The 12,613-nt window shown below is 38.3% G+C and overlaps 1 protein-coding gene across 3 annotated transcripts in view; it reads right to left on the minus strand.

Annotated features, from left to right (window-relative positions):
• syt6a (synaptotagmin VIa) overlaps positions 1-12,613 on the minus strand; it is a 61,091-nt gene that overhangs the window by 12,441 nt on the left and 36,037 nt on the right. For all 3 annotated transcript variants that reach the window (XM_047367718.1, XM_047367699.1, XM_047367709.1), the window contains exons 2-3: positions 7,147-7,546; positions 4,527-5,088 (exon numbers count right to left, since the gene is read on the minus strand). In XM_047367718.1, coding sequence (XP_047223674.1) covers positions 4,527-5,088; positions 7,147-7,334 — 750 coding nt within the window. In that variant the 5' untranslated portion in view covers positions 7,335-7,546. The remainder of the gene's footprint in view (positions 1-4,526; positions 5,089-7,146; positions 7,547-12,613) is intronic.

A 12,613-nucleotide genomic window follows, 5' to 3' on the forward strand; every position in this document is an offset into this window, starting at 1 on the left:
ACAGCTTAAACCAAATTACTTGAGATATTGCAAACCATCATACATTAATTTGACTGATTTGTGGCCAGTATGAGAAATGCACCACTGTTGTAACACCAGTAAGATTTTGTTTCTTTGTTTTCTCCACATGCTGGTAGAGATAACAGTGAACTACGAAGACTTGTTTTTCAAAAATCAGGCTCAGGATGATTTGAACTAAACCAACTCAAAGGTGAAGCATAATGGGTCATGAATTTGGCAATTATTTCGAAAACAAAATTAGAATTAAAAGACCTTGCAAATTTGTAAAATTGCAGGGAGGAATCAGATTGTTTTTTTTATTTAACAAAAGCTGTTGCTCCACATGCTCCATTAGTCAGGCAGATGTGTTAGTTGCAAAAAGTGTTAAAGAAAAGCCTGAGGGTGCCAAACCAGCAACCTAAAATAGACAGCTTCAATTTAGGCCTTCAAGGCTATTCAGATGAGAATATAACTGCTACAGCTTTATACTTTTAGGTGACCAATTATCCTGGTAATCGTTGGTGAAATGTGTTTAAGACAGTCCACATTTATTGACTAATTTCCAACATACTTATAATCCTGCCTACATGCTAAATATTAACTTATTTAAAGAAAGTCCTGCGGGAGTTCCTAGTGGGCTAATAGTATTAGGTGGAATGAGTGTCCTGATATCTGCTACATGTGGGCTCTTACCCCCATCAACACTATTAAAGTCTCACAAAGCCCTAATCGCACTGAATGAGCTTGGGAAGAACTCAGATGATTGGCAAATCCCCAAGCCGCCGGTCTGAGTGCTGCAGTCTTAATTCCACACATACAGCTGCAATCCGGATTTCTCTGGTATGTAAGTGTGGGATTCTGTTCGAAGGGTGGGAAGGTTCACGAATAATGTGAGAGCACAGCAAATATGTCAAGAGCTATAAAAGCATAAAGTGACACTTTGATTGTCCATGCAGAATTATAGGCTGTTCTGGAAAATGTCAGTAACATCTGCACTGCACTCATCTTTTTTAGCGACACTGGGGTAATGTGGTTAAAGGTGCCTACACACAGAAAGTATAGTATTGAATAGAGACCAAGATATATCAGTGGCTGACTTTTTGTTTTGATCAGGATGACAACTTTCAGCAAAACACTAATATGAAGGTGACGTTAAGGTAACAGGTTTTACGTAATAGAGGCTGGTGTTTAGTTTATGTTTGGTTGGTATACATGTAGATTAGAGAAGTTGGAAATCAAATTCCAGCTTTATTAAGGGAATTTAATATACTGGTAAACAATGGAAAATACAACCTAATCCTGAGCAAATTCCTTTCAAATACATAAAAGATAACATTTCCTTCCATCCAAAGAACGTTAAAATGTAGTTGAGAAGTAAAAAGCCAGAAGAAGTCTACACAAAGACATCTATTACTTTTAAAATGTTGAAGCACTTTCAACGTCTCAGTGTTTACTAACTTTGAAGGAGACATATAGGCTTATATTTTTCATCACTTAATAAAAGCCTGCACAGTCTGAGATATAGTGTTGGAAAAGTACCTCTTAAACTCTTCCGTTTCTCACATAAAAAACACTAAATGTATTTTTTTGTGTTGTGATTGATTGACACCAAGTAGCACATTATTGTGAAGTGAAAAGACAATTATGCGTTATTTTTCAAAGATTTCTCTAATAAAACTCAGCAAGAACCACTGAATGGTTTATTTAAAAGCATATTCATGTGTTAGGGGCTGGGCTAACCAAGCCAGACTTTATTAAAGCTTAATTTTAACAGGTCGTTTGGGCTAAATAGTCAAATTGTCAATGTATTTTATAGTCTAAATAAAGAGGGCTTAAACATATTTTAAATCTAGTTGCTTATTACTTTTTCCATTTTTATTCTATTTTAATGTATCTTTATGATGTCTTTATTAGTTTAATATCAGTCACCTTTGTTAGTCACTTCTGTCTGATCAATAATCACCTCTATCCATGTATGCGATTAGCCAGTGAAAACGTTCTGGTAAATCTTTCATGTTTTGATTAAACCCAAATTGCTTGAAATCAATATGTATCTATTATCTGCAGCACCAGTAATCCTTATCTTCAAGGTTGAGGTCATCAGTAGATATCACCCCTGATCAGAGCTTCCAAGAGTGCAAAAGATAGCTCAGTATTGTTGTGTTTTACACTCATTAAGCCTTACACCATCTTACACCAAAAAACAATTACATTTGCTTTTTGTTTCAGCGGAACACTCACCATCTGTGCATTCTTTATTTTACCTATCATGGAGTTGATGAAAGCAAGGCATTTTGTCAGAAAATCTATTGGTGGTTCAATTAAGTTAGTGTACCAAAAAAGGCTGCCTGCTTTTCTGCCCACATAGCAATAATGTTGAGATTATTGAACTACCCCTGAAGAAGTTCAACAACTGGAGCGAAGAAAGCTTTCAGGTAATGGCACCCTGTGGAGCTGATAAAGTGACAAGGGCTCTGAGGCGCCTAATATGCTGCCAGCAACAAGTAAACATGTCATTCTTGAAAATGGCCTCTGGAAATTGTTAAGAAATTACAAAACTTGCTTTCAAAGTTATGAGTGCAGCAGTGCCTCCAACTCTGATTGGTACCTTGGATAAAGATCTGTAAAAACTTTTATTTGCGGTCCCACATAATCCCACACGTCTAGAACTAATGAGTCAGTAAATGTCTGCAAAAAATAGGTACTCCCTAAACTCAACCCCAATAACAGTTAAAAGTTTAAAATAGGCAGTTTACCAGCAAAAGCCTCTTCATTTAATTATAGCATCTGGCATAAAAACAATGACTGAATATGCAGAAAAGCACCTCGTGCCCACTGTTATGCATGGTGGAGGATCTGTGGTGCTCTGCTTCCAATTTCTCCTCCAAAGACCCTGGGAACCGTTTTGGTATGTTTGTTTCATGATCTCTTCAAAATATTAGGATATAATCTGGTGGCCTCTGCTAGTAAACTGAAAATACCTCATCCTTGGGATTTAAAATTAAAACAACACAGAAATAGTTCACCAGACACCAAATCAACCCTCCTCACATCTTCATCCATGGGGCTACTACACATGAAAGGTTGCATTTCTGAAAATAGGTTGCTTGGAATGTAGCATACCAGAATCATCTGAGTTATACTGAGTAGTAAGAAATAAAGGGGTCTCACACAGCACTCATGTAACTTCAAGCAGAGATGAGGATTGGGCAACAGGGGAGAAGAATCAAATGCTCAGTTTGTGATTGTGAGATGCCTCTTTTTAGCAATAATTTACAACTACAAGCAGGGTGCATGCTGAGCACCAAAATACTACATCATCAGCGTACATTTTAAGGATGGAAACAGCAGAAGCCCTGTTTGCAATGTTAGATGAAAGACAAAATTCAGAAATACAAAATTAACTATATTTAATCTAACAGCATTGAAAGTGGAGTATAAACATTTTTTGTAATCCATTAAAGAAGCTCAGCATAGCTCCAACAACTCAATCTCCCTGTGCTTTTCTGCTCAGCTTTATCACAATAACTGGCAGTGAAAATGAATTTCAAAAATGAAAGTAAGAAATGATACCCATTAAAAATACTGTCAGAAATCAAACTGAATGTGCATATACATTTGATAATATACCTTTTTGACATTGGCTTAAGACTTAAAGCTCTGAGACAAATGATTATGCATCTGGAAAGCATTATGTGTTGGAATTACTGATCTTTTAAACCAACCATACTTTTAGCCATCTTCCGTCTTCCAGTAAATCTTTGGAAAAAAATGCTTTAGAGGCAGTTCAAATATTACCTGACCTGGCTGAGAAAAACCAAATAATTAAAACAAAATCATGAATAATATGTGCAGGAATATCCTAAAGGCATGTCTACAGTGTCGAAACAGTTGATCATGGGTCTTGTAGTAGCAATAAAAGTAAGTAATAAAGTAATTAAAATGCAGTTTTGCTCCACAGTCTAAAAACACAGTGTCTTTCAAAAATATTAGACACCCCTGAACTTTTCCACATTTTTTCAGGTTTCAGCAACAAACCTGAATTTGTTTAAACTTTTTGTGTTTGTGTTGAAAATGTGACACTGATCATTACCCTGAACACCATCCCAGTAGTGAAGAAAAATGGTGGTGGCAGCATCATGCTGTGGGGATGCTTTTCTTCAGCAGGGACAGGAAAGCTGACCACACTTGATGGAAAGATGAATTCAGCTAAATCTTACAATCCTGGAAGAAAGCCCATGGGAGGTAGCAATAGACTTGAGAAATAAGACAATGAAGTTGGGATAATATGTCAAAGTGTTTAAACGTTGAAGGGGTATAAATAACACACTTTGTAGTGTGTGGTTTAGTAATTTGATAATAAATCTAATGGGTCTCTAGGGTGTACCCTGCATCTCGGCCATTGACTGCTGGACATGGGCAGCAGCCTCTCCCATGACCCTGCGAGGATAGGCAGGTATAGACAATGGATGGAAGGATGTATAGGTTAGATCTATAGGAAGAAACAGAAAAAAGGAGATTCTTACACTTGTAGCGTACTGGATGTCCCTCCATATATTTGTCTCCCTTGATAGGTCTGACATCTCAAACAAATTCTCCAGCACCACTTCCCCGATCATATCATGTCGAGAAAATCTGTCAAAGTCAAATACGCTCATGTGGAGCTTCCTGATGGGCAGCTCATCATAAGGCACAGGAAACTGGAAGCTTTCGTTGAATGTGGGGTTGAGCGTCTTCCGGTGGACGCGGGTCTGGAACTTCTTGCGGTCAGGTAGCAGATAGACCTTCACGTAAGGGTCAGAGGTACCACACAAGTCCTTGGCCGGTAGGTCTACTGCCCTGAGAATATTGACAAGTAATGCCTCATTTTCATAGTCGAACTTGAGCGAGATGTTAATCCTCCCGCAGTTTTTCTCGCTGCCATTCTTGGTTGAATCCTCTGACTCTGAGGCTTTCTGCTGGTAGAGCTCTGGCTGGATGCGACCCAGGCTGGTTGGCATTTCGTCCCTATCCACCATGTAGTCATTTCCCAGATCTAAACTGCCCACCTGCATTTGCCTGGGAAGGTGCCTTTTGAATGAGTTGTGCCTGAAGAGACATAAATGAGTAGATAAAGTTTGTGTTAAAAAGCTGCAGGGAGAATATAGAGAATGACTGTGGGAGTTGTTTTAATTAACAGGCAGTGACACACTCATGTTGACAAAGGGCAGAGGATTGTTTTTCACTCTAAGTAAGAGACTCTAACAATCAGGACAACCCAGATATCTCTAATAGAAAGAACATCTAAATATGCTGAGCAATTATAAACAATATAAACATGTTTCATGGCTTCAATCACATACAGCAGAGATTTTAATTAACATTTTTCCACCAACTCAATATGTAGCTATGGCTGTTGAGTAATACAATCATTTCTATTGTTACCTCTATCCCAATTTCTGGAGTGGAGGTTTGGCCCTCAATTTAAGGTTTAATGGTTTGAAACCCAGTGCTGTTCAGAAGTTTACACATATTACACTTTGGCATGAATGCCATATTTATTTTTTGACTTTTTAAAGCTTTTAACCATTGTTGTTTGGGTGTGGTATGATTTTACAACAAATACATTTAATGAATGTTAAAATCAAAAATGTATTTGACACGTCAAACTAATACTTGGGTGCGTGTCCCTTAGCAAGTTACATCTTTATCACATACGTTTTGTAGGTATCAGCAATTGACTGGAATAATCCTGGTTTGCCTTTTAATCATTATCAGAAATAAAAGAGCTTATTTGAAGTGTTTGGTTTCCTGGCAGGTTGAAGTTGGGTTCATTTCAGGAGCTTAAAGTTAGCCTGGTTTATCCTTTCCAAAAGCACTCTTGATGTCTGTTTGGGATCATGGATGTGCTGGAACACCCAGCAGTGTTGAAAAGTTTCGCTCATTTGACCCGAAGTGTCAGCCTCAGCTGAAAGAAAATTGGTTAGAATTTTGAAGAACAACCCAGGTACCACCAAGGCTCAAACCTGTCATGAACTTGAAGATGCTGGAACTGTCCACAGTTAAGGGAGTTTAACATCAGCATGGACTTGGTGCCAACTAAGAAAGAAGCCACTGATCTAAATTCAACAAGCTTGGTGTAAATTTGATGCGGTCCACATTAACATGCCAAATAAGTTCTGAAGATTGGATTTATGGTCAGACAAGACAAAGATTAAGAGATCTACCAACAGAAGCAAGAAAAATGTCACAAGCAGGCTTCTGAACACTGTCAAGCATGGTGGCAATTACATCATGGTGATGGTCTGTTCTGCTGTTTGTGGAATTTAGAAAACTGGAAGTTTGACATTCATGATTGATCAATACATTGATTTTCAAAAGTAACGGGTTCATAAATGAAAGTTTCTAGGCATGCTGTTGAAATGAAACAAGAAAAGTGTAAATTAAATAAAAATATGGTTCATTTATTTAAAAGGAATTGCTAGTGATACGGATCATTGTGGCACTAGTGATTTTGTGATGAATAATTTTTTCTCAATGAGGCATTTTTCCAAAATACATTAAAATGTTCAAATTAAGTGTGAGATTTTTTTCAACATTTTTCATCGTGAGCTTATCCTGCTTTAATAAAGTTTGACTTTATTTCAAGGCTTTTTACACATCTTACCCGAGTATGCAATATGTGTGAAATGCACTGTAAAACAGGCCTATTAAAAAACTGATATTGGCTTCCTAACTTGCTGTATACATACTGCAAGTGCTTATGGTACAACATATGTTTGTGCACTCTGTTTCATTAATTAGTTTGAGGACTCATATTAGTTTCATGAGGATGACCTACAGAGAGTTGTGGCAGAATCTAATCAACAACCTGGATATACATAAAATTTATCTCTGCAGAACAAATTCGCTTTGAAATTGGAATTCTCTTATTATACTGAAGTTATTCAGCGACTACTCTCTGGATATGTGTTGCAGCTTGAGGTTATTTCTGATTTACATAATTTATATTCCATGTTGGATTAATGGAGCATCTACAATGCGTGATGAGAATTCTGCATTCATAACCAGCACACAACCCAAGCGTGTTTATTTATTTTGGACAAAACATACCAGACAGATTTGTATGTTATAAGGCTTCCATTTACATGCCTGCGTGTGACTAACCGTGTGGAGGAGGCTGGCTCAGTGGTTTGTCTCTGCATGCGCTGTGTGCGGCGCAGGAAGTGCTCCCTCATGGAGAGCTGCACATCGGCGGGGATGTCAGGGGAAGTATGGCTTATCTTCACGGCCGCTTCCAGGAAGCCCATCGAGCCCATCGAACCCACAGGGTCTTTTACCTTCTCTGTCGCCATGGTGACCACTGGCTGCTGGGGACTGGGCAGTGGGAGGGATGGCTGGAGCGGGCTGTGCTGTGGGCCACAGACCGGACTGAGAGATGGGCTTGGAAACTGGGCCTTGCTCCGCCAAGGCACCCAGCAGAGCTTCCAGGAGACTAATGTGAGGAGGCCCAGCAGAGCGAGGCCGCAAACAAGAAACACAGCAAGCACAAGGCCAAAAGTACCGTCTGGTGGTAAGCCACGGGGACCAGAAGCAGAGGATCACACAATATGGACAAACAGATGGTGATTACAAGGATGAGAGAGGAAACAGAGAGAAAGAGAGTCTATTAGAACATGGTTTTTTCTGCTGTTGCATCAGTGGCTTCTACATAACACAGAGCATTGTGTAAGTACAGTGCGAAATGTGCCTCATAAATATTTAAAACAAACCACCATTAGTAAATTCAGCCAAGGGATAAGCAATGTAAACATAATGTCAAAGACAGCAAAGCTTGCTCTTACATTTCACAAACTGCTGTTTTCTTTGAAATGTTATTAGCTGTAGATGTAATATTTTAGTGATCAATGTGTGAGAAACATCTCTGGTATTTTTAATGGTGAGACAGAAAAGAAAATTATTGCATGGTCAAACTTACTTATTTTCTGCTCTATTAAAATCCTTCACATGAGCAGCACACAAAGAGCTGGACATATACCAAGAGGGCTGTCAAGCACCCTGCAGGGATTCACAATGAGCGAAGGACAAAATCCACAGGGAAGTGTACTCAGACTCCGAGTGCAGCCTTTTTTCCTTTAAATAAATATTACACTCAGCACCTGTGGCTTAGAATGTCTTTTTCTCACGCTCTTCACAGGGGATTTAAACTCTGCTGTCAAAAATCTACTTCAGCGTTCCTTTTCAATTTAGTTTTATCTACGAAACATGCAGAGCAGAGTTTGAGTGGCCACTTGGAGGATGCTTGAACTCTTCTTTACAAAATACACCAGAAAAACAGCAAAAGGTTGTATGGAGACACGTGAGAATGGCTCTGATTCGACCTTTTCTCACCAAAACTCAAATATGAGCACTGACATGAGCAGAAAACTGCTGCTGGTGTTCTTCCAGGTTAGATCATATGTTTAGTGTACAGCAGTGCTGGATACATCTTGGGAAGAATTACATAAACACTGGAAATATGAGGTCATTTTGCCATAATTTGACTGAGGATTAACCAACACAGATTTGTCTCTTAGTATTGAGACAATTAAACCCAATGAAACAATAAACACTAATAACTTGAGCCACAATATTTCTTCCACCTGTGTAATGTTCCATAGAATCATTTTAGTTATGCTAGAATGAAAACAGGAACTTTACGGCTCTCCTGTTTGCTTTTAAAAAAGATGCAGGCAGTCAACCTTTTATGCATTTTTGTAAAAATATATTTTTACATTTACTTTAATAATAGATCTTTTCTAGTTAAAATATCTTTCAATAAATATTATAAGGAAGAGCTGACAAAATGTAAGCACCACGTTCAATACTCTCTAGGTAGTTTTGCACTGGTTTAACAGAAGGTCATTATTTCTCATCTTCCACCTGCTTGTTTAAATATCACCTGTTATGTCATTAATGAAGGTCAATGTAAACTAAAAACAACACTTGCAACTTCATTCCTATACATTATGTGAAGTTTGGATGCTTTGACACTAAATGCTTACATTTTTTCTGGTTAGACTGGTTGACCTTAAACTGCAGGAACAGTATGACAGAAAACGTTATATACCTTGATATGGGTAGCCGTCTCATGCATTCACAATGTTGCGTAAAATAGCATTTATAAAATTAGGTTGGTGATTGAAAAACAATGGTAGACAGTGGTAACAAAACAAATACAGTAATCTGTGTAAATAAACAGTCTCTCTGCACTCCTAAACTGTACAAAAATTAAGAATACAACAAAGGAAGAGATATGGAGTTTGATTCTTTAACGTAAAGAACTGGCTCTAGGGCACCAGCTCTGGTTTGGCACTGAAGGCACCTTGTTGGGAATCCCCCAGAAAAAAGGACAATCTATTGGTTTCCTTAGACTGACAACTTTATAATTGGATAGAACTGAATTGTTTGTTATTGAACTGGATGTGAACATGAATGTTGTGACTGAAAAGAACAGACTGAATTTAAATTGGATTGATTTTTATAGTGGTTACCTAAATAAACTTAATTTAAATTAAACAAAATTAAAAATGATAAGTGACAATTTCCACAGAGGAAGAGCAGATCTTTGCTATTTAAATACATAAATCTGTAACATTCATCCTGAAACTATTAAGATAAAAGTATTGGAATAAATAGAGTTTTGTTCCCACTGATAATCTACTGATATGGATGTGCATCAGGGTGAAGGTACTAAAGGCCATAATTTTAATACATTTTTAAAAGGAACTCATTTAATGTGACAGTACGCTACTTTTAAAATTTTCCATCACAATGTGCCCCAATTTTTGGGATTTATTGTGCAGAAGCCGAGCTAATTGGAAAGTCTTTTAAGGAAACGTTTGGGCATAGTAATGCAACGGACTGGATTTCAACTCTCAGGGATTTATCCCTGAGGAGCATGTCTCAGCTGTCCGCGGCCCTGGCCTCCACATGTCATGGGAAATTTCACACAGCTCTCCACAAAGCTTCATCCGGACTGGACTGTCGCTTGCAGTTTTCATCCTTGGTCACAGCAAATCGAAGCTGATCCCAGGCTGTGCTCTCAGAGACGCTGCCATACGTCTCAGTCTTTCACTGCAAAAAGTGTTGACGGGTTGGCAATTCTATTTGAGCATGTAATTCCTTCTAGTTTTACTGGTTTTCTACTGCAGGGACATTTTTGACACACATGCTGTAGGACACTGAATCAACCCTGATTTATAGTAAGTAATTCCGAACTTCAGTCATAGTGGATTTATTAATGCATTTTATCACACCTGGTTTGCTTCATGCTTACATATGAACTGTTTACATTTCTTCAAGCTGACATGATCAAATTAGAATGAATTTGCTGTTAACTTTAGAAGTCCCTGCTTGCACCGGATGAACAAACAGCCTTGACTTGATTATTATGTTACAGAAAAAATTACATTCTCAAGCGTGACTGTGCGTCAGACACGGTGGCAGTCCAGGTCCCATTGAATGGGAATGGATCATTTGTGTGTGCTCACATTTGAATGCATCTGAGTCTGAATTTTAATGCTGCAGCTCGGCTGCTGACAGAGATAATAACAGTCTTTCACTGGTCCCTCTCCTCTCATGCAACCCAGTGAGGTTCACCCTCACAGGGTGCAAAGATCCGTGGCACAAAAAAATGACTGTGAGCAGACGTAAGATCTTAATATGGTTGTGATTATTTACCTGGCACTTTGACCTTGACACAATCATCTTTGAATGCAGAGGTTCTGGAGGATTATAGGACTATTTTAACCATTGTATATACTATATCCTCAGCTTTTAACATCTCATGTAGCACAGTTTAAACCATCATCAAAAAAGGGGAAGAGTATGGCCAACACTACCAAGAAATGATTATCTGCCTAAAGTGACAGGTCAAGCAAGAACAGCATTTATGACAGAAGCAGCCAAGAGGCCCACAGTCACTCTGGAGGAGCTACAGAGATACTTAAGTGGAAGAATCTGTTGATTAAGTGTGCATTCCACACATCTGCCTTTATGGTAGAGTGGCAAGAATAAAATCGTGATTGCACAGCAAGTCCTATTGAAAACTCAACACAAACCATGTAGGGAACATATCAAACGTGAAAGAAAATGCTCTGGAGAGATATTTTTTTCCCCTTTTGCTTCCTTTTCTACTTTGGCCTACATATATATCCCATTTTGTGGAGAATTACCAAAACTATACATCACCCTTAAGTCTATAAAGTCTATATCAATATATAAAGACAGGAAAGCTGGTCATAATTGAGGGGATGATTGATACTGAGCAACAAAATACAGCGCAATCAGGAAGAAAACCTTTTTGAGGTAAAAAAAAAAAAAGAGTTGAGACTCAGACAGACTATCAAACAAACAACCTGAGCTATGTGTTGTGTCAGATGGGAGCATAATTATGTTTGAATGGCTCAGTCACAAAGTCAAGAAATAAATCCAATTGAGAATCTCTGGCAATACCCACTGAATGCACTTAGTATAAAAACAATGTATAATTGTCCTACTACTTGATAATTACAGTTTGCACTACTTTGTGTTGGACTGTGTCATACAATCAGAATAAAAAAACGTTTGTGATTGTATCATTAAAAAAATGAATAGATTCAAAACGTACAAATACGTTTGCAATGCACTTTATATGTTGTAGAGTTTTATCTGTATGTAAAGACACTGTCATACCCCCTCATAACCTTAAAGCAATCATTTGCTCACTGTTTAAGGCAAACCATGCTCATCCCTAGAATCAGAACTCCCGAACAGCATCAGATTTGATCCAACTGGACAACACACCTTTCAAACCTGCCCACTAATCCTGGCTGGATACATTCAGGTCCTCCAATAGACTGAAAAATAGATCCTAGTCCAAAGAAAGATCTGCAAGGCACCCTTCAACATGCAAAAGATCTGTTGCCAGACACTCCAGGGTAGATCAGCGTAGCACAAACAATAGCACTACTTTCCGTTCTCATCTGAATTTCAATTCAAACTCAGCTGACATAACCAGCTGCAGAATGCTGTTGGGCAATCATGGCCTGTTGATGGAAACAGTAGCGTACTCTGGCACAGTCTATTTTCTGAGGCAATTAAAGAAATTCTGCATATCTCATCTATGCTCACAGATCACACATTGTGTGCATGACTAATGAACAAATGATTGTGTTAATTAGCCTTGTTTATTTAGAGGATTTTTTTTTCTCAGCTGACCAGAGATAAGCTTATTAGCACACAGTCATTATGGTCATCCTGATATATATTCCAATCCAATAAACACATTTACTTGAATACCCACTAAACTCTGGTTCACAAATGTGTCGCATTGGATTACCCACACACACAGGGAAATTTTAAGTCTTGTCATAGTGTCACCGAAGCTTAACAAGTGCTGTGATGATGAACCACTGATCTCTTGCCAGGTTGGTGTATTTCCCTAACTCCCAGAAGAGAAAGTACCTGCTCATCTATATAGTTTGCCCTTCAACATCTGCCTGTTGTAGAGCAAACCTTGGCCACGCCAATACTGATGTAGAACCCTTGACAGCCAAAAAACAAACCCTGATATATGTAGAGAAGAAAGGTGGTGCAACATTCAGTTGTTCCA

Source organism: Girardinichthys multiradiatus, chromosome 1 (genome assembly GCF_021462225.1).
Source record: "Girardinichthys multiradiatus isolate DD_20200921_A chromosome 1, DD_fGirMul_XY1, whole genome shotgun sequence".
Classification (NCBI taxonomy): domain Eukaryota; kingdom Metazoa; phylum Chordata; class Actinopteri; order Cyprinodontiformes; family Goodeidae; genus Girardinichthys; species Girardinichthys multiradiatus.